Source organism: Bactrocera dorsalis, chromosome 5 (assembly GCF_023373825.1).
Source record: "Bactrocera dorsalis isolate Fly_Bdor chromosome 5, ASM2337382v1, whole genome shotgun sequence".
Classification (NCBI taxonomy): Eukaryota; Metazoa; Arthropoda; class Insecta; order Diptera; family Tephritidae; genus Bactrocera; species Bactrocera dorsalis.
In genome coordinates this window covers 4,987,132-5,009,841 of record NC_064307.1, presented here as the reverse complement: position 1 = coordinate 5,009,841, position 22,710 = coordinate 4,987,132, and the positions used below count along the sequence as shown (strand labels likewise).

Genomic DNA, 22,710 nt, shown 5'->3' with positions numbered 1-22,710 from the left:
TACATACATATATATGTGCGTTACATTTGGAAAAACTCTCAAAATATGAAAATGTCAAACGTTATTAATAGGTGCATATAATAATTGACAGCTTCTACAAAAAAGTCTCGATAAGCGGTTGTGTTTGAAAAACTTTGAAACAAAATATATGCGAGTTTGTATAGTCACATCAGTTAGCTTTGGTGATTGATTACAGCTTTAAACAATTTGGTGTAGAATTTTGCGGTGCTTGCTCTTGCTACTTTTTAACTTGCCTGTGTGAGTCCAAAAGTCGGGACTCAGTTTGAAATTTTGGTCGTGGGCGAACTTTAAAGTTAATTTTAGATGCACCTAAGCTTTAATACCTTACACAAGTGGGTTTTTTATAGCACAAAAGAGTATAAAAATGTGAAAAAAATTTAAACAAATTCTGTTATTGCAATTCTACAAATGACCAGGAATCTTCTAGTTATTTATTTTATTTATTTATATAAATATTGACAGCTCACCATGTACATATTTGCATAGGCCTGCTAAATTACAATAACAGTGATTTTCTTAATTTTTAACCTTCCTGTTTTCAACTGCATAGCCTTACTTACAAATATTTATTTGTGAAAAGTATTTCGAGTATTTGTTTTGATTTTTTTATGAAAACTTATTTTTGAAAGCTTAAATGCAACGTAAACAACGCAAAAGTAACTTGCTACCAAAAGCCTTTACTGCTTACATATATATAACGGTAAATAAATACTTTCGCTTACACTTACACCAACAGTTAGCAGTAGAGGTATTTTAAGGCTTCCGAAGTCAAAGCCAAATTGTCACTTTACTACTAAATTTAACGTAACATTTACTCACACACACACTCACCTACATAAATAAAAGCAAACATCAACACACACACATACCCATGAATGCAAGGACATGTATTGCTATTAGTAAACCTAAATTCTTTGCAATTTTTCATGCAATTTTGTGTAAAAACATTTGCTTCCTAACCAAAGGTACACAAATATGGCACACACACACACACACCGGGCATATGTATTTGCATAAGTGCATATGTATGTACGCCAGCTGTTTGTTGCACTGCCTCCTTCACATGTTTCAACATTGTGTGGTGTATGTGTTGTTATGTGTGTGTTTGAGGCACAGGTGGTTTCATTTCGTCGACTTCGAATTTTATGGTTCAATGTTTTGAATTTACGGTCGGAAAAATATTGCATACGAGAAAGGCAAATTTGTTGCTATTGTAGAAAAGTTGATATTTTAATACTTGAAAATATTCACCCTCCAAGTTTGTTTGCAGCTCCCTCCATTAGCGAAAATGAAAATGAGTTGCAGGTGCTTTGTGCATAGCATTGGATGTGGGTATAGGCGTTCGCAGGCAGCGAGCCGAACGATTAAGCCGAGTAGTGTTAATTTTTTAATCAGAGAATTGTTTTAGTTTTTAACGATTTAAGATTTGAGATTAAAGATTAACGATTAAAGGATAAAGATTAAAGATTAAAGATTATACATTAAAGATTTGAAATTTCAAATTTGAGATTTAAGATTTAAGATTTAATATTTCAGATTTACGATTGAAGATAATCTGTGCCTCAAAGATTTAAGATTTAAGATTTAAGATTTAAGATTTAAGATTTAAGATTTAAGATTTAAGATTTAAGATTTAAGATTTAAGATTTAAGATTTAAGATTTAAGATTTAAGATTTAAGATTTAAGATTTAAGATTTAAGATTTAAGATTTAAGATTTAAGATTTAAGATTTAAGATTCAAGATTTAATATTTAAGATTTAAGATTTAAGATTCAAGATTTAAGATTTAAGATTTAAGATTTAAGATTTAAGATTTAAGATTTAAGATTTAAGATTTAAGATTTAAGATTTAAGATTAAAGATTAAAGATTTAAGATTTCAGGTTTAAAATTTAAGATTTAAGATTAAGGATTAAAGATTTAAGATTTCAGGTTTAAGATTTAAGATTTAAGATTTAAGATTTAAGATTTAAGATTTAAGATTTAAGATTTAAGATTTAAGATTTAAGATTTAAGATTTAAGATTTAAGATTTAAGATTTAAGATTTAAGATTTAAGATTTAAGATTTAAGATTTAAGATTTTAAATTTGAGACTTAAGATTTAAGATTTAAGATTTAAGATTTAAGATTTAAGATTTAAGATTTAAGATTTAAGATTTAAGATTTAAGATTTAAGATTTAAGATTTAAGATTTAAGATTTAAGATTTAAGATTTAAGATTTAAGATTTAAGATTTAAGATTTAAGATTTAAGATTTAAGATTTAAGATTTAAGATTTAAGATTTAAGATTTAAGATTTAAGATTTAAGATTTAAGATTTAAGATTTAAGATTTAAGATTTAAGATTTAAGATTTAAGATTTAAGATTTAAGATTTAAGATTTAAGATTTAAGATTTAAGATTTAAGATTTAAGATTTAAGATTTAAGATTTAAGATTCAAGATTTAATATTTAAGATTTACGATTTATGATTTAAGATTTAAGATTTAAGATTTAAGATTTAAGATTTAAGATTCAAGATTTAATATTTAAGATTTACGATTTATGATTTATGATTGAAGATTTAAGATTTGTGACTTATGATCAATGATTAATGCTTATGATTTTTGATTTAAGATATGACCAATGACTTTTAATTTCGGAATCTCAAATATTAATGATAACAATATGATGAATAAGGATTAAACAGGTTTGGGATGATAGGAGATTAATCAAGAAGCAAGAAAGTAATATAAATATAATTATGGCCAAGAAAGAATTGTTTTTTTTTTTTAATTATAAATTATGATTTATTTTGATTTATTATTAATTACCAAGATTGATTGGCGCTTAATGTCTGACCACATATCCCTGATTTCCAGTGATTGTTCAGCATACAGCATTGAGGCATGCTCTTTGACAACAACTTCACGCATTTAATTTAAATGCTCTCCATGAAAGCAGTTATAAATTACTGTAAAATGATCATCAGCAAAAAAAAAAAAACAAATAATAATTTATCGCCTTATTTGGTTTGTAATTAATTATGCGGCAATGAGGATTAATAGTCGTGACTTATTGCCATTCATCGATTTGCAGCAGACAGTCTGGTGTTTATTTAATAGTTAACATTAACTTTAAAACAAAATGAAAGAAATGTTCGCTTAATTTTCCATTTATTGTCCTTTTTGCGGTCTGCACCTTTTCTGAATTTTTTCATATTCGCCTTTTTTGCTGCTTTTTTCTGCCAGTTTCATATAATTTATGTTAATACATCAATGAATAGCGCGTAATTAGTGTTGTTTTCGTCTGATCCATTTTCATTTTGCATGGTCATCAATTCACATTCAATATGTCATTGCAAGGGTCCCACTTGGCTGTGTTTTGCTTGGTCTGCAGAGATTAATTTTAGGGAAATTGGGATTTAAAAAGGGCGCTATCGATATGGTAATCAATTACACTTAACCATTTGTCTCTTATGTACCACCCATGAAAAGCTTAGTATTTCCATGCTCGTGTGAGTATGTATGTGTGAGCTTTTTTTTAGCTTGATTGCATATGTTGGGTATGTGTATGCGTGTGTTAATACGTCTTTGCTTCACAAATATGAAAGTACCCAAATTTTTTAGCATTTTTTGTGCGTAGATATACCAGAAAACATTAGAGCAGCTCGGTTCGGAAAAAATTATGCAAGTGTATGCTTATGCAAGTGAGTTGATTTTCGGTTTACTGGGTGATCACATTTATTTATATACATACATACATATATAATGTTAAATGACTAATATAGTATATAGTATATACGTATTTCTTTTCACGCATACATACATATGTACACATCAATTGATGGCTTCTGCCTAAGCAACTACGTAATTGCTTCCATGTTTTCCTTTTTTTTTGCTCACTCAATCACTCACGCACCAACTCACGTTCTAACAGTTTTTTCTCATCTACTGTGTCTATTTGCATTTCAGATTCGCAAGAGATCGATAATATGGATTACGTCATGTCGGAACATATTGCTTCGCTGACGCATACGACAGGCGACGACGGCGCAACGAGTGTGAGCGCGAGTGCCGCACCAAGACTCACAGCATACGCAAATAGTAATAAAAATCATAGTAATAACAGCAACAACAACAATAGCAACAGCCGCAGCGGCAACATGAATATCAACGGTAACAATAGCAGTAGTAGCAATAATCAAACGCGGGACGATTTGAGGTCCTTATCGTTATTAAGCGTAAGCGACCATAATATGAAAATATCGGCCATGGCACAGGAAATGGCGGTGGATGCGTCCTTGACATCTTCCAGCTCACCCGTGGCAGCGGCAGCAGCATCACCATCATCGGCATCATTGTCATCATCATCTTTGTTATCCGAGTCCGCGTCGCTTACGGCGGCTGATCGAACAGCCAGCGATGCAAGTGTTGCCGATGAGAGCGCAAATACCATTACCCACAACAACAACAATAATATGCAACATCTTGGCACCCAGCGCATTGCATTGACAACGACAGCGAAAACAAAAACAACGCTGGCCACCGAGCACCAGCACAATGCGGCCAAGTCACAGGCGATTACAACAGCCGCCACCGGTGGCGCGGCCGGGCGTCAGCGCGGCTCAGCGAAAAAGGTGGAGAGCAAATACATTCTACCCAAACCGCAGAAGACCGATGCGCCAATGCTCAACTACATTTTCGATACATTTTCGACGGCGAACAAACATCATCATCACGATCAGCGGTAAGTGCCTAAGTGTAAATAAGCGCCTGAAAATATGCTTGTGCACGAGTCATTGGCAAAGCAATCGCATCTGCATTTGCTCGGTTGGGCAAGGGCAGCGCGGTGTGCGGTGGCGTAGCGGTAATGTGTGTGCGGTGCACTTAGCGCAGCAGTTTGTGTTGGACAAAAGTGGTTACTCATGTGGTTGACTGCGGCAGCAGCGCTGCGCCATTCCAGCCAGCGCTACACGAATGCCGCTTGGCACAGACGCTGGAGCTCGCGCCGCCACTGGCACACTGGCTGCGCGCCATAGGCGCTGCCTCAAGGTGCAATGCAGCAGCTGCCAGGCAGTTGTAATTCAAACTTTGCACATTTGTAAGCCACCATCTGCTTGCATGTGAGTGTGTGTGTGTGCAAATGTATTATGTTACAAGTGTATGCACATACATTCAAGAGCACTCTTGCTTAACTGCATTCGCATGAGCACTCACTCACTCACACACACTCACACCACCACGCAGCACATTGATGCTTACAAATACAGGCAAATGCATATATTCATTCACATTGAAATGTTTCCTGTAAATGGAAATCTGTTTGTATATTTCGATTTGTGTCACGGCTAAATGATGCAGACTAACACACACTCACACACCGGCACTCAAGTTCTGAATGAATGAGTGCGTGTAAATCCAGGAACCCTGCAGGAAATGTGCCTGCATCATCAGGTGATGAAGTTCACGGATGTTGATAAATCGATTCAGGATTTGTTTTTTTTTTATTTTTGTTATATTAAGTCGAAAAAGTCTTTTCGTATTTCTAATCAAATTTCAATTTATTTTTTTTTTTATATTTATAATAAACTTTAATGAACCAAATGTGTACCATTTTGGTCGACCATTTTTGCCATTTTCCCGTTAGAGACATTACTTAATCAGTACAAAACTTTTGATTAGTTCTCGCCATTTTTTCGATTGCTTGCTTCAATCTCATCAGTTGTTGACAGTAAAATGTAATATAGATCGTACGACCATGCTTGGGCAGCTCATAGTGGATGATTCCTTTCCAATTCCACCAAACACTCAGCAAAACCTTTCGAGGCATCAATCATGGCTTTGCGACCATTTATTGAGCTGCATCACGCTTTGACCATGATCTTTTGCGCACATTATTGTCTTATTTGATCCACTTTTCGTCTCCGGTTACCAGAAATGGTTCGATTTCGTTCCAGCAAAGAATCGCAGAGGTTAATTCGGTTCATTAAATTTTTGACTGATAATTCATGTAGTACCCAGCTATCGAGCTTCTTTTTGTAGCCAACCTTTTTAAATGGTTGAAAACCATTCGATGATGAATATTAAGTTTCTTAGCAATGTCATGGCTTATGTGACAGTTCTGGTCAATCTTTTTCATAATTTCGACTTTTTCAACTATAAGTCCACCAGAGCAAGGTGCATCTTTCACATCGAAATTTCTAGAACGGAGGCGAGCGAACCATTGTTGTACTACACGAATTGATACATCATCGTTTTCGTAAACTTGAGAAATTTCATTGGTGGCTTGCATGGGATTCTTCCCTTTTTATACAAAAATTTCAAAATATAGCGAATTTCTTATTTATTTTCAATCATTTTTGAGCGGTACAACCGCTTTTTTTCAACTTCCCCGAATTAAATTTTTTTTTTGGTTGAATGAAGGTTAAAATCTCACCTTTCCAACACTAAATGGTATGACACAATGTGATTGGTAGCACTGAAAATATACGACTGCAACGACATGTATTGACAAAATATGAACGAGCTTTTTCGGCTAACCAATATATACGTTACTGATAAAATCTTAATAAGCAAGATTTTTACTGTTAGCTACATAAACAATCAAGTGGGAAAATTTCAAGAATGTTCATCGTCTTATTACCACACCGTAATTCGGAGTTGTAGTGAAATCAGTCGAAGAAAGCGGAATTTTCAAATACCAGGAATTCTTTTTTATTACAAACTCCACCGGAATCAGCGCAGCCGTATACGAATATACAATACCTCTATATAAAGAAATAGACTACTTAGCATTTCTTCACAGTAATTCGATACATTTCTTCACAGAATCTTAGCTTAAATCAAATCAAAAGCAAAATAAAAGCAAAAACATTGTTGCTTTGTTTTCAGACTAAAAGAAAATTGATACCTGTCTTCTTTGGAATTTTGGCATTCATGTTTTGTGCGCTCCCAATTCATTATGCTTGTGGGTGAGCGTGGGCTTTGCACTGTCCTCCGGTGGCACTGTGTCCTTGAGCGTGTTGCAGCTCTTCATAACCTCTATTAAGATGGTATTTCCAGTTGACATACTACTACTTGTGCATAAACAGATTCCCATCGATTGTTAGCTTGCGCGCCCGCACTTGTGCATTTGTATATATGGATTTGCATATGTAACTGTGTATTGCTTCGTGCACTTAAGCAAATCCGATGCGTTACAGCGCGCGACCGAAAAGGCGGGCAACGATTTGAGCCCGTCAGCTGTGTTGTGGAGTATCTGCATATTGTGCGCGCCAACCAACTATTATGTATGTTTTTAAATGCATGTCTGTATGTGTGTGTGTGTATGCGCATTGCAATGCGGTTTGTAATTGAAAATAAATATACAAAAGAAAAGTTGCAAAAGCATCGTTTGAGTTTCTTGTTAAATCCAGTCAAGTGAAAATAAAAAAGTTTTTATTTTATGGAAATCCCTGCGTGTGCGTTTTTGTATGTATGTGTGTGGAATTTATGCTATAGTATGTTTTGGAAATATGCAAATGACATGAGCTTTAGTATTGGCAAGGGAAAAATGCATAAAAATGTCACTTTGTTTGTTCTGCTGTTTGTTTTATTTTAGCTAATAAGATTAAGGTGGAATTCTGCAAAGATAACGTTGCGTGGAACTGCTTGAAATACACCCCGGCATTTATGTGGTTATGATACGCTGTAAATTTATCATTCTAAGAGTTGTTATTTTACAAGCGGAAGCACAACTTAAGTACGGATTTTGTTGTGAAAACGCAGTTGTTTTGCATAAAAACACCGAACCCTACCTCCCTTAGCTTTTGAGAGCATGCTCCAAGCGGCAAATCTCTGTTGCCTGCCAGCAGCAACTGGTTCGGAAAAAGACGATACAGTTTTTGTCTACAACAGTTCCAAAATCGTCTCATCACGTTTTCAGCACTTTACGCTTGTACTATATAGCTGAGAAATGCCTTTATCGGTCAAGGAATCCAGATATCAATAGCACAAAATTTATAGTAAAACGTTTAAGATAAAATGTCGTCTTTTATGAATCATATACTCTGATAACTGATGGTCTTTCTACAAATTTCGAAAAATTCGCTTGAACTCCGGTTATATTATTATCGCTGTTAGTTCGAATTATATAGTATATCACTTATATGCCTTTTGAAGGACATTACGGTTAATGACTATCTGCCTCTGACTTTTCTTCCTTTTTATTTTTCACTGTCCCAATATTAAGATTCGTCTTTTTTTCACTTTTGAATTGTATGTTTTGGACATAAAAATTGCTAAAATGGTTGAAAAACCTTTAAAGTACACAAAACAAACATAAAACATATAAATATATATTTTTTTTTAATATTTTCTCCACCAACCCAAAAATGGATTTGACATTGCTTTTATAAAACTTATAAGATTGTTCAACTCTCTTTACTCAACGTTGAACGTTTGCTTGGCAAACCCCATTACAAAGGAACCAACAAGCCAAAAGGCTAACCAGACAACAAAGCAAATATAACAGCAACAAAACATAGACAGTAGTGCCTGGAACATAGCCAAATAAAACATTATAACCCCCTACAAGAAAATATACACACATGAGTATTTTATATTTACTTTCTTTGTACTTCACGAAATTGTAAGGCGCAACATAAATCCGTCACGTGACCAGAACACACGCCTTTTTCATGATGAAAACTCTACCGATCCCACAGCTATTTAATTCGATACGTAGCATACGAAAGGTTTGCAATAGAAACAAATTCGAAGATTGCCAACTGTAAGAAAATTTTAAGTTGAAAATTTTTGATTAGAAAACACTACATTTTTAGTAACGGCATAAATAATTTCACTGTTCACAAATACTTATTTATATAAATTTATTAAAGGATAAAATATTTTTTATTGAAATCTAGGTGAAAGGTACAAAAATTTGTTGCAGGATTTTAGGGGGAATTTTTTAGTAGTGAAAAAAAAATAAATGCAAATTTGTTTGAAATATGTAATAACGTGTTCCGAACAATTTAATTAACTAACTTCGTATCCTCATTGGTTGGTAATGGTGATTAAAGGATATTCGATTTTATGTCAAAAATAAAGACAAGGAAAGGAAATACCAGGCTCAATCAGTTGGCACAAATATAATCATATTCATTAGACTTTGACCCCTTTGACTTTCCTTTTTTCTTGAAAGAAAATGACACAAAAAGGAACCGTTATTTTCTAGCATTGAGGAGACAGAAAAAGGATCCAAGAATCAACAAAGGCTAGAAGAGACCAAAAAGTGTTTATTGGAAGTGCTTAAACGATTGAAAGTCGTGTGGGCATGAATATGCTATATCTGAGCAATTTTGCTTTGAGTGGTTAAAGAAGAAGTTTTCGATAAAGAGTGAATATATTTAAAATCTTTTGATATATAGACTGTAATACGATTTTTAATCTTTTTTATTTAGAAAATGTATGGCGTGACTTTGAAATATTCTTCTTCTTCTCTACTTTTGTTTACACCGCTTACTTGGTTATAGCCGCGTTAACAACAGCGCGGCAGTTGTCTCTTCTTTACGCAATGTGGCACCAATTGGAGATTTCAAGGGCTTGGTGAAGGTCTTCTTCTTCCTCTGCATCTCTCGGCGGGTACTGTGTCGAATACTTTCAGAGCTGGAGATTTTTGGTCTGGTAATTCAAATATTTTGCGAATAAAACGAAATAGTACTGATGGTGGCTACTGAAAAAGAGTCAAAACTTTTGCTCAAAAGTATCAAATATAAATTTTCTTAATAGAAGTTAAATTTAGATAATATTTCTTGTATGGAGTATGCCATCAGTTTTTATGTTATTCTCAAACTTATAAATTAGATGTAAAAAGAATTTCTTCTAACATTATACAATGACTGGATCGAAAATAACTAGTTATTAATGAGCTCCAAAACAACTCTTTAATTGCACTTCTGTAGTCACTTCGGAGACAACTATTTATTTTTGAAATATTAACAGTGAGGTCTTGTTTAACAATTAATTTTTAAACAGTTAATTTCCCAACAGGATGCATTTAAACAAAAAGGACGCACGTACATACATACACACACACATTTGCAATGTATATTTGCATTCACTTGGTTTTTTCGTTTCTTTACATTTTGTGGCGAATTCTCTTTTGCGCGCCACTTTCTGTTTGTGTTGTAAATATGTGGATTTTTGTAGGTCATTTGGCAAATGATTTGCAGGGAAATTGTTCGGTGGCGCGCCAAAGTTCGTTAGCCGGCAATATGCTTGTATGTTTTGCGGTCGTTCATGCCTTCCTGTCGTCCTGCCGCGCTGCGTTGCATACGAGTATTTGCCAAAAATGTTCAACACCACAGCAGCACATGACCGCAGCTCGCGTCTTGAGGATATGAAATTAGGCGGTCGCCGAGCGCAAATTCTTGCAAGCGGCGTTAGCGGGAGAGACAGCGAGGAAGAGAGATTAGAGCCAACAGCGGAATGCGCGGAGGCAAGTGCCAGGACAAATGTGTTGGCATGTATTTTGTGGTGTTTGCCGCTTTGAATATTTACGCTTTTCCAACATTTACTTTTTTCCCGTTTTTGCGCTTTTATTTCAAAGAGATTTACATTTTACGCCAAAAACTGCAATTAGCTGGCTTAAAAGTTGGCACTTGTAATAAACAATTTTTTGTTCGCTCATTTTTGGGAATTATAAATGAAAGTTGCGAGCGCGCGTGTGTGTGTGTGTGGATTAGTTTTATAGTTTGTGAGCGCCCCTTTTTGGAGGGAAATTTGCCAACTATGAGCGCCAAAACAAAACAAAAGCAATGCAAATAAACTAAATAATAATTATAGTGAAATTAAAATGGGAATCTGTAAAAAGCCGCTTGTCGAAATTTCTAAACTCTCGCCATGTGCTGCTGGCAGCTGCACAAAACTGTTTAACCAGTTTACGCTCGAAAATTACATTCGAAATTGTTCCAAATTTCTGCAGGAAATAATCCGGCTAATAAAGGTATGATAAAAGCGTAAATAGACTGTCTTAATCTATGGACAAGCTCACTATTTATTACTCTATTTATTGTGAAAACACACACACACACACATGCATACTGCACACACACAAGTGAGGGTGTGTTAGTGTGCGTGTTTTCAAAATTTGGCTTAAAAGTTAATTAAAATTGAAGTCTCAGCAACGAAAGCTTCGGTAGCTGCCCGCACTGCTCTTGTTGTTGGCTTTGTGCTGCCACACAGTCACAAATACACACATGCGCTCATAATTCTCTGCCAGTTTAGGCTTGAGTCCAATGAATAATTCACAGATTATTAATGAAAATTCATTACTTGGCATTTATGAGACTATCTTTAAGGCGTGTTATTTGATTTATAGCCCACTGGAAATGCCGGACTTTGCCTAAGTTCGACTAAAAGCCTGTGACCTGTGCGTAGTGACCTTGATTGTTTGAATTGTGCATATATGTATGTATGGAGTATTTGTGTTTATGTACAGTAAGGGACCAAAGTGTTCACGAATCTATGTAATTTGAGTACGCTCTTTATTTCATCAATATCATATCAATCTGGCAATATTTTTTTATTTAAAATTCTTTAGTGTTGCATTAATTACCAGTTGGTAACACTTTTTTTAAAGTAGCGGGACTTTTACTCTTTCAATCGAGGTGAATAGAAAAAAAGTTTAATTGTTTTCAAAAATATGAAATATAGCAGTTTGGGAACTTGAGAGTTGTTTTATGATGGAAAATCCGTAAAATCTACTATGAACGAAAACGTGATGGAATATATAAAGAATTATGTTTCTTACCGATAAGTCTCTAAATATAAAAATTTTTCTTTGGACCTAACATTAAAATAAAGAAATAAAATGTAAGCCGACATAGTCATCAGAGAGGTCCGTGAAGTAAAATTTCAGTGTCAAGACTGTACAAAGATGCCTGAAAAATAACGAGCTCAAGGTTACAGCGGTGGTAAAAAATCGTTCTTAAGTGATAAATACTGTAAGGCCCGATAGCCGTTCGTTAAAAATATGTAAAATTCACCGTTGATGATTGGAAGACAGTTGCTTTGTCCAATGAAACCAAATTTAATCGAAAAGAATGAGGTGGCTGCGAATGGACATGGGTTGTCAAACAGGTTGGTGTACAACATCCAATATAAGCCATACATTGAAATTTGGAGGTGGATCACTGATGGCTTGGGGGAGTTTTCGTAGAAATGAACTGGGTCTACTACGGTGGATCGTTGGTTTAATGCATATTACAGATTATATTGATATTCTGGAGGACTCACAGACTCGAACATGAACAAACAGATATTTTCATGCAGAATAGCGATCCGAAGCATACCGCAAAAATTATCAAATAGTGGTTTCTAGATAATTGGATTAAGCTGCTCGACTCACCATGCCCAGTCCCTAAATTGAGCACCTTTAGGCCTTTTTAAAAAAGAAAATTTTTTCCAAAGGAAGCTCCAAGAATTTCAAATGAATTGTGGTAGCGAGGCCTCCTAGCATTGCCAAAAAAGCTCTAATATTTTAGAGAATCTCATAAATAGTAAGCCAAAAAAAATGGAAGTATGAAAACTGATTGCCAGCCTCTGAAGCGTTTTGGGTAATGGTTCAGCAATTTTTTCAAAAACAAGAGGACATGATAACTTCGGTCAGTTCGTATAACAGCTTATGCTCTTGTGTACCTGTATCGGCCGTTTCGAAAAGTAAACAGCTTGTTGGGAAGGAAAGATTGTTTGAAATCAGATCAATATCTAAAAAATAGTAGACTAGTACAGACAGACAGTTGATTGTTGTCTACATCGACTCAGCTCGTTTTATATATTTCCTTCTTATAGGGTTTCCGACATTTACTTTTGGATGTTCCATACTACGTGGCAAACTTAATATACTCTGTTCAGGGTATAATTGTCAATAAAGTGTAGTAAAAACTTCATGATCCTTGCAAAGATCTCTATTAAGTGAAATTCTTAACAATTTTACTTCTCAGCTTCATGATGTATCCAATTTGTATTTAATTAGAAATAAATTCATATACACTTTCGTTCATGACTGATGAGTGAGAGAAGGAAATCACTCTTTTCAATTGAAAATCAAAGAGCAGCGAAAGGAAAGACAGAAAAGAAAAAAGTTCTGCCTAAGAGTCTTCTGGCATAGGACTTAATTGATCAATTAACCGGTCATTGCTGGATTAAGGCACAGCGAGTTGTGGTCCAGGCACTAAATTTCTTTGTGTGCATTGATAAAAATGCAATCAATTGACTTAAATCACTAAAAAAGTTACAAAATGAAGAACGCAAGCAGGTATAACAGACTGAACTGATCGCTGAACAAGCCTATCGTTAGTCGAGTAGATGGCCGTGCGAAAAGTCAAAACTGGTTTCGTAATTATAATTTGAATGAAGTAAATTAATTTGGCTGCGCTAAAAGGCTGAGTAATTTTGCTAAACTCGAGTAAATCTCATTTTATTTTACCATAAATTTACCTTGAAACATTTTCTATTTCATGATGCGCCCAAATGTAGGCAACATTTAACAATCACTTTTATATTTTTGTGGAAGTTCGAAAGTGAGCGTGCCGACCAACCTCAACCCCAACCAAAAACTCAAGTTACTAATATAACTTTAATTAGTTTTTAAAGAATGCTTAAATATTCTGTTTCTGTTTTTGTATTAACTTTTGCAGGGCCTTAACTGAATTCTTCCACACTTTTGAAGCTAAAATTCCGCACATACCAACCTCGAGCTTAAAAGTTCATTCCTTTCGCTCTTAATTCTCTGTCACGCTCTGTAAATCCTTTTATCATCGCTGTTTCATTTGTTTGAAGTGTACTTATATTTGATATCCATTTTTTGGTGAAATTCCGCACAAGAGTCACACTAAGTAGCACGCTTGCCTTCAGCGCATTTTTTTGCCACAGCATTAAAATTGTGTTAAACCGGCGCTTCTGCCTGCAGCACCCCTTCGCTCTGCACTTCTGCTGCTAACGAGTGCTAATGTCTGCAATTTGAGTTGCACTCTTCAAGTGTTTGTCCATTTGAGACTTTATGCGAAAGTTCAGCTGCTTATTAGCTGGCGTGAAAAGTTGCCAAAGTGGTTGACATTGCGCCGAGGAGCATTCGTGCAGCGGACTTAAGTCACAACTCAAAATGAGCAAGATAAATACTCGACAAAAAAGAAACAAAAGGCAACAAGGAAAACATGCACCAAAAGAGACATAAGAAACGCAGGCCAGGCAAACTTTATTTAAAAAGTGTGTGGAAGAGTTGTAAGAGTTCTGTGGCACAAAGCTTGAAAACATCAAAAGCGAGCGAGGAAAATAAATAACCAACGTAATTTGATCAAAAATTTTAATTTTTTGTGTTAGTTTTTTAATTTCGCTTTGCTAGCAGTCTAAATTAGTCGGAGCATAGCTTTCACCGTTAGTTTATATATGCACAGTTTTCATGTACTATTATATATGTATATGGGTAAGAATAGCAACAATATTTGTGTGTTGAGTTGCGTTTACAAATTTTATGAGCGCAAATTAATTACTCCATCAAAAGTTCAGAGTCAAAATATCGAAAACTTTTGAAAACACAGGTAGCGCACGCTGTTAGATGCATTAGGGTGAAACCAACAGTTTCGCCGTTTTGAGAAATTAATTTTGTTCGAAGATTTCTTCATGCTTGTAAAGCCTGGTTGAGTCCATTATGGTCAATCCATTTCGAGGCTTCCTACTTTTTTAAAGAAAAAACACAGAAACTTCAAATTTAATGGAGAATGTTTACTATCGTTCGAAAAAACATTATTTCGGCTTTATTTTTCGAGGATTGCCTCTTTCAAATGTTGGCTGAGGCTATGTCTCAGATGGTCCATCCGTTAAGTCCGATTTTCGTTGGCTCGTTCGAGGATTTCGTCTGGTAACTGGCTAATGAAATGCGGAATGTTGTTCCAAGGCCCGAGTCGAAGCTGAATTGTGTGCATAGACTTTAGACCTTACATATCCCCACAGGAAAAATTCCAACGTTGTGATATTACTACCTTGGTGGCCAATTGACCGACCTTAAACTTGAAATTTTTCGCTCACCGAAGTGTTCTCTCAATAAATCCATTGATTGATGCAATGTGTAAGAAGTGGCGCTGTCTTATAGAAACCAAATGTTGGCGAGTTCACGATCTTCAATGCCAGGCATCAAATATTCGGTTATGATGGCGCGATAACGGTCGCCATTGACGATTACGTTCTTGAATCTCTTCAGGTTGCTCTTTCTTCGAAATGCGCCAACTTTGCTTGTTAACATAACCATTGAGCCAGAAATGGAACAAAATTTGGCTCGAAAACGTCGGATCTTCTTAGAACTTTTCATGAGCTCATAGAGCGACGCGTTGTTGTTTGAATAGGTCGAACTGCTTTAGCTCTTACGCAAGTTGTATTTTGTAATTGGCGTAAAATGTGCCAATTTGTTTCATACTTCAGGCCGAGTTGCCACAAACGGCGCCGAATCGACTCTCCACGATCTTTGTTTACACTCTCATGTATATTTTCTTCCCTGAGTGTTGTAAGAGGTCTATTCAGTCGAATATTATCCAATAATGAATGCTGCGTCTGAAGATGGGTGATGGTGTTGCGAATAGTACGCTCGGTAGGCCGATTATTTTGACCATAAATAGAGCGAAGCGCGCAAAATACAAAAAGTACCTCTTCTTGGATCACCCGTTAAATGTAGAGCTTCCCTTTCGGCCCTAGAAGCTCTGAAGAACAACAAATTTTGAGTTCCAAAAAAAGTAATTCTAACTTTTCTCTAACAAAGAAAACTGAATCCCCCTAATGTCGGTGCATTTAACGCAATTGCTGCAACTCAAATGACGGCGAAACTCTCGTTTATTTCCAAAAAATGGTTAAACACCACTTTCGTGAACAATGCATCTAACTAACAGTTTATTAGGCGATCAAAACTTTTTCCCTGTAATTGATACTCGTGCGCTTGTGTGCGCATAGTTTCCGCTCTTTTCCTGCTGGTTAATGAAGTATGCATTATGCGAGGTTTTTTCATATTTTCCATATTTTGCAAATTTTACATTGTCGAAATATTTCGCTTTTGAAGTGATGCTCATAAATTTATTAGACTCCTCTTGTAAATTGCTCCTTTGTGGCCGGGTGACAAATAAAGCTTGTAAAACTTTTATCACTTCACCATTGTTAAACGCACGCATACAAACACACATGCACACATACGCGTCTGCTAGTCATATATAACGGTAGAGCTTTGTTCGCAGTGCATCAAAAGCGGCATGTGTGTGTGTGGGTGCGTGGCGGCAAGGTAGCAATCGCATTTAATGCATTTTGAATTACGTTGAAAATGGTGCGCTTCACGCTCCCACACGAGCAGTTAGCTCGTAAATGCAACTTAAGTGGTGTGTGCGTGTCTTAGAGTTTGGCGCTTGTAATTTATATTGCAAGTGTGTGGGTGTGTGCATGTGTGATAACAATATAGTGGATGAAAATATAGTTTCAATAAAGATGTGCTGGCAATAAAAGTTTATAAGGAGTACAGATAAAAGTTGCAAGGTTTCAGTGAGGAATTCCCTTTGAATTTGAGTTTTTGAATTTTTGTTAGTAGTTTTTTTATATTTCGTTAAAGGTTTTAATAGCACTTGATAATTTAAAAATATGATAACTGGGAAAGACTTAGTTTAGTGGTTAGTAAAGTTGCTAAGCATATTCTTTTGTCTTCACTGTAAGAGTTAAAAATAGATCAATTCTTTCAGTTGTCTTAAACAAACTCACGGACATCATCTCGAAATGCTTTCAAAAATCAGTAATTTAAAATACGAAACGATACGATACAAAGAGACTTTTTCGACTACCCAATAATTGACGTCTTAACTAAGATTCTACAATACTTGCTTTCCCTATAAAATATAGTTTTAATTGTCGTGCTTCCCTTTTTGTGACAAAATTGCAAAAAATAACACATTTTATACAAGTGCTCACATATTACTCATACGCCATGCTGCACATTTGAATAAATTTTGTACTAAGTACAAATACAACATATCCCGAAACAAAAACGAAATCGTTAAAATGTTAAAAAATAACTGTAAATTTGTATTTTGCTCTAATTATTTGCCGAAATTATATTTTCAACAGAAATTTTACATGAAAAAAATAATATATTTTTACAAGTTTAAATATATTTACATTAAGTGTATGAGGGCTAAGGGACGTAATAGTCGGATTATACCCATTTTCAGCACAAAGGTATGCTACTATCAAAAAATAGAATTTCAATACTAGGCCTCATTGCTTGACCGATTTGTTCTGTAAAAAATCAGCCAAATACACGGCGATCCAGATATCTGTTGCCTGGGTCTTTGAAAAGTTATAATCCGATTTCGACAATTCTTGAATAAGATATACCTTGAGGGCACTATTTGAACAAAGTTTTTTCTCGATATATTTATCGATGTTCAATTTGTGTGGTGGTACTGAAAGATTTAGTTTTCATTACAGTGTAAATGTGAATGGTTGAATAACCTCAAATGTCAAATTAAGTTGAAATTGGTTGAATACATCCTGAGATATTTGATTTCGCCTAAAGGTGGACTTTGTCACCCCCTTGTCAAACTTTACATATTCTTATAGACAATATAAAGCCTTTCTCCACCATATTATTTGTGTAATTCAATAGTTGGTTGAGTGAGCTTCAGCGATTTGAAAGACATGTTAAGGTTAAGGTGTTATGTGGATTTTGCAATTTCAAAAATTTATCATTTGCATGGACAGATGCATCTACACTCAATCACCCGGAATTCAACTTGCCTTATCATCCTGATCATTTATACTTATATATGTGGCAACGCTGATTTCGCTGCTTATTAGCAACCCTTTGCTAATCCTTTAGCAACGCTGTAGTACTACCTTTTTCATTCTAGTGGTAAGCAACCCGTCTCTTACAAACCATCTTACCGAACGGAGGTGCTCACGGATAAACCTTTCATCTTTTAAAATAAGTATTTAACTTTTTTTAATATTGTTTTAATATTTATTTTTGAAATTTCTAAATAATCTGTAAATAAAACAATAAATTTCCATATACATATATAAAACCCTATTTTTGGATTGATTACTTTTAGATGACACAAACAACCGATAGGTGAAGAAAACTTGTATGCTCTACGCAACATGTAGTAAAAGTAAAAAAGGAACAAGACATTACATTTTTTTTTGAAACTGTTGGGTTTTACTTTACATTTGTTTCCACTAAACTAAATGCATATTGAAATAAAACAACAAAGATAATAAACATAACTTGCACACTGTCGAAGGTCTTGGCAGCCAGTGCTCCTTTTTTCGTGTAAAAAATAATTGTATTATTTTTTTCACATTTATAAATAAATAAATAAAAAGCGTTTGTATTAGTAATGCAATAGAAAAAAAATAAATAAACGAGCATTTTTGGTTATAGGAAAATATATTTAATTAATTAAAATTTCTTTATTATTGCAATATATATTTTTGTAATTCTTAATTAAAGCCATTGATTATTTTGGTTAGTGTGGTTTCTAAAACATAAAAAAATGACGATAGTACTAGTGGTATTTCGTTTGTTAACACTGTAATTTTAAAGATATAAATAAATACAATACGTTTTTAGACAAAAGCGACTAATTGAAGAGACACTTGAAAATATTCCATTAAATTATAAATTTCGAAATCTGTTTCGTTCTTTTTTTTCTTTTTGAGATCTGAATCAATAAACCGCTTTTTACAATAAACTCTTAATTAACGATGTCTGCACTTAACTAATTCCACTATGATGCCTAAATAATAAGTAACAAATATTTCAACCGAATAAATAATTGGATTCCACTTGTTGATAAAAAACGCACAACAACTAAAAAAAATGTTTATATAAAAGCGGTTGTATTTAAAAAAACAAAAATATATGTATATAATGTTAAAATAGTTGAAACAACGGATGCCTTGGCGCGTTATGCCATTAGCCACAGTTTGGTGGTTTCATTGAACATTCAAGTGAAATTGTCGCAAATTCCCAAAAAAACAAAAAACTTCCCCTACTATAAAAGCGGCTAAATTTAAAGTAATCGTTCACAATGAAATTTATTTCCATGCACTTTATTTGTGGCGCTGCGAACTCAATTAAAATCATTTGAAAGCGTGCGAAGCCATAAACCGGCAAAGAATTGCCACATTCACACCGGCACACGCACGCACACACACACTTGCACGCACACATGTATGTATCTGCTGAATTTTTAAATGAGTTAATTTCAAACTTTTGTTGCGATTAAACGAATTGGCATGAAAATATTGTGCTTTCGTCGAACGCAGTTGCACAGTGATTACTTTATTTCAGCTGCAGAAGTAGGTCACTCATACGCCCCTACGCACCAATTGTGTCTGCTGCATCTGCCGCTATACAAGCACTTTAATTTGATATCTATGTGAGTGTGAGTGTGAGTGTGACTTGTTTTGTAACGAAAGGTTTGTCCTTTAAATGCACATGACATCAAAGGAATTGTGTAACAGCTGTAATACACTTGCTGTATCCATCGCAAGTGTGCTGAGGTTGCGTATACGTCATGCTGTGCCACAAGTGGGCAAAGAAACTTATTTAAAAATTCAGTTTAACAGTAAATGACTAGCAAATGAATGAATGGAACATAAAAAAAAAATTACAGAAGGAGCTGGAAAACGCTTGTAAAGAATTTCAAATGGCCAATGGCTATTCTGTCTCTATGCTTACTAATTCTTTACGAGCAGTGTAAGTGTCATCTAAAATGTTAAATTTATCATTTTTTTCACTAGATTACAGGAGTGTTAGAGTAAGACGAGCTAGAATTGAAATTTTCGAAATGCTTACAATTCGAGATTATTACTTTTTTATGGTGTTTATTTATGCCATAGGTGAAAATGCAACAGAAGTGTAGTTGACGTCACAAACAAACGTGAAAGGTCTAACATAGTGTTAAGTACCTGTCCGCATAAATAGCATCATAAGTGCTCTTGATTTTTATACCCTGAACAGGGTATATTAAGTTTGCCACGAAGTTTGTTACACCCAGAAAGAAGCGTCGGAGTCGGAGTCCTTATAAAGTATATATATAAATGATCAGTATGTTGAGCTGAGTCGATTTAGCCGTCTGCCTGCCTGCCCGTCTGTATATATACAAACTATTCCCTCAGTTTTTAAGATTTTTAAGTTTTGAAATTTTGCAAACGTCATTTTCTCTTCAAGAATTTGCTCATTTGTAGGAACTACCGATATCGGAAAACTATAACATATAGCTGTCATACAAACTAAACGATCAGAATCTAGTGCTGGTATGAAAAACTTTCACATTTGACAATGTCTCTTCATAAAAGTTGGCACAGGATATTTTCTAAAATAATAATGTAATATACGAAGAAATTGTTCAGATCGGCTTACTATAGCATATGGCTGCTATACAAACTGAACGATCGGAATCGAATGCTTGCATGGAAAACTTTCGCATTTGACGTGGTATCTTTACGAAATTTGACATGGATTACTGCTTAAGGTAACATGATAATCTCCGAAAAAATTGTTCAGACCTGATTACTATAGCTTCGGTGCAGCCGAAGTTAACGTTTATTTCTTGTTTTAGTTAAATTTAAAGTATATTTTTGAATATTTTAAGAATTGTGTATAAAGTATGGTGAGAAGCTCTTAAGTCCTAATTAAGTTTGCTTTGCTCCGAGTTTTATATAATAGCAAATTTATCATTTGATCAAAATTGACCCGGACTATCCAACCAAATACTTTGTCACGTATTTTAACACAACTTCTCATTATCGCCTTCTCGAATCGCTCATTCATTTCATATAAACCTCGATAAGACCTTCAGTGCTGTCAAAGAATTTTGGTTTTTTTGGTTTCGGCACATTTTTGGAGTGCCAATTTCGACGTCTTATTGACTAACCCTCGTTCCACTATATCATAGTCATCATTAAACGGGATTTTATAGTCTAGAAAAAATTCGAATTTCTTAATATTATCAAAGTTTAACTATTCAAAAATATGTCTATAAGAAGATTTTATTTTATTATTTCTAAACTACAAGTAAAACTAAAGCTTTAAACGCATTTTTCTCAAGACGGTCTTTTTCAAAACGAGACCGAGGATATGACTTCGAGTTCTACTCTACCTGATTTACTTGAAATTCTTAGAAAGTCTTCTTTAGAGACTTAATTTTGTCTGGACTAGTCATAACTTCAAGTTTCAGACACTGCCACATTATACTAGATTACTTGTTTTTCTTACTTTTTGGGTTCAGATGAGAAGGAGAGTTAGAATCGTGGGTATCTTCACGTGCCAATTTTTGGTTTGTGATAACTGAACATTTAAAAAAAATAGTATCAATTCTTCTCAAAAACATATTTATTAAAATTATTTTTCTAAATCTCTTTAATTAAACAAAAATTCGTCGAAACTTATGACAAATTTTCCAAAATAAAAAGTTGCAAGCCTGAAATTTCTTAATTTCTTTAATTAGCCACGGATGTTGCAATTATTCCTTCATTTTATTATATTATATATATTATATATGACTTAAGTTATTACACATGTGGCAACTCCCCTCTTTAAATTAATTTCAGTTAAAGGATTTTTAAGGTATTTTTAGAAACCCATACCCTCAGCCGTTTACTGCGGGTGGAACGAGTATACTACACCAGACAGGAGAAAAGTAGCAGCGCCACCCCTTTCAAACTGCAGTCAATAATAATATGACAGCATATTACATTTTTATTAGATACTCTCTTTCCTTCCTTTTGGCTTAACATTCCTAAAACTGCATAAACTTTCATTTTAGTTGGAGCAAGGGTGAATTTTGGCAATATCACTACGTCATCGGATAAGATTATGTCATATTTGTGAACATTTGTGCTTAATCCACACATACACACACACACTCACACTTACACAGCTGAAATTTAACTCACTCAACTTGCTGTAATAACAAATAATCAACACATTTTATCGTCTCTTTTCATTGTCATTTGCTGCCATTTGCCGCAATTGCTGCGAACTCAACAACTCGATTTGCACCTGCCGCATGCAACACGATTGCCACCACCCGTATGAAACTTTTCCAAATCTACGCACACATGTGTGTGTGTGCGTGTGCGCGCACAGATATGGACCGCACTTTGAGGATGTGCAGCGCGTGGGACAGCCAACGAATATGACGGTGCAGGCGGGTAGCAGCATACATTTGAATTGCAGAATTTCGCTGCTGCAAGATAAGACTGTAAGTTGTTCAAGTAGAAATAAGTACGACTATAAGTTTCAGAAATATTTGCAAAAAAAAAAAAATTGTTGAATATTTCAAATAATAAAAAAATTCGCGGGAAGTTTAAAAATATTTTTTTTAATGATATTCAACTAACTAGTGATTTTGTGTTTTTTATTCGGGATCCCGAAAATTTAAAACGGGATCCCGAAATTTCCATGTAGTTGATAAAAAAATTTAGTGGATAATTCTATGTTATTGACATTAATAGATACTGCTATTTATGTACATTTATGCTTTTCACTTAAATTGCATTGAACAATAATGAAAACTTAATAATACCGATATTTCGGGATTCCCAGAAATACTAGGCAATGGTATATACAACTTTTTACCTAAGTACGCAACCAAATTGCAATTTTACTCCCCACCTTACGGGTGCTGT

At 34.6% G+C, this 22,710-nt stretch overlaps 1 protein-coding gene across 1 annotated transcript in view; it reads left to right on the top strand.

Moving 5' to 3' along the window:
- Window positions 1-22,710, top strand: part of LOC105226513 (dual specificity protein kinase splA) — a 73,689-nt gene that overhangs the window by 35,353 nt on the left and 15,626 nt on the right. Inside the window, exons 2-3 of the mRNA XM_049457684.1 lie at window positions 3,976-4,750; window positions 22,169-22,283. Of these exons, the coding sequence (XP_049313641.1) occupies window positions 3,976-4,750; window positions 22,169-22,283 (890 nt within the window). The remainder of the gene's footprint in view (window positions 1-3,975; window positions 4,751-22,168; window positions 22,284-22,710) is intronic.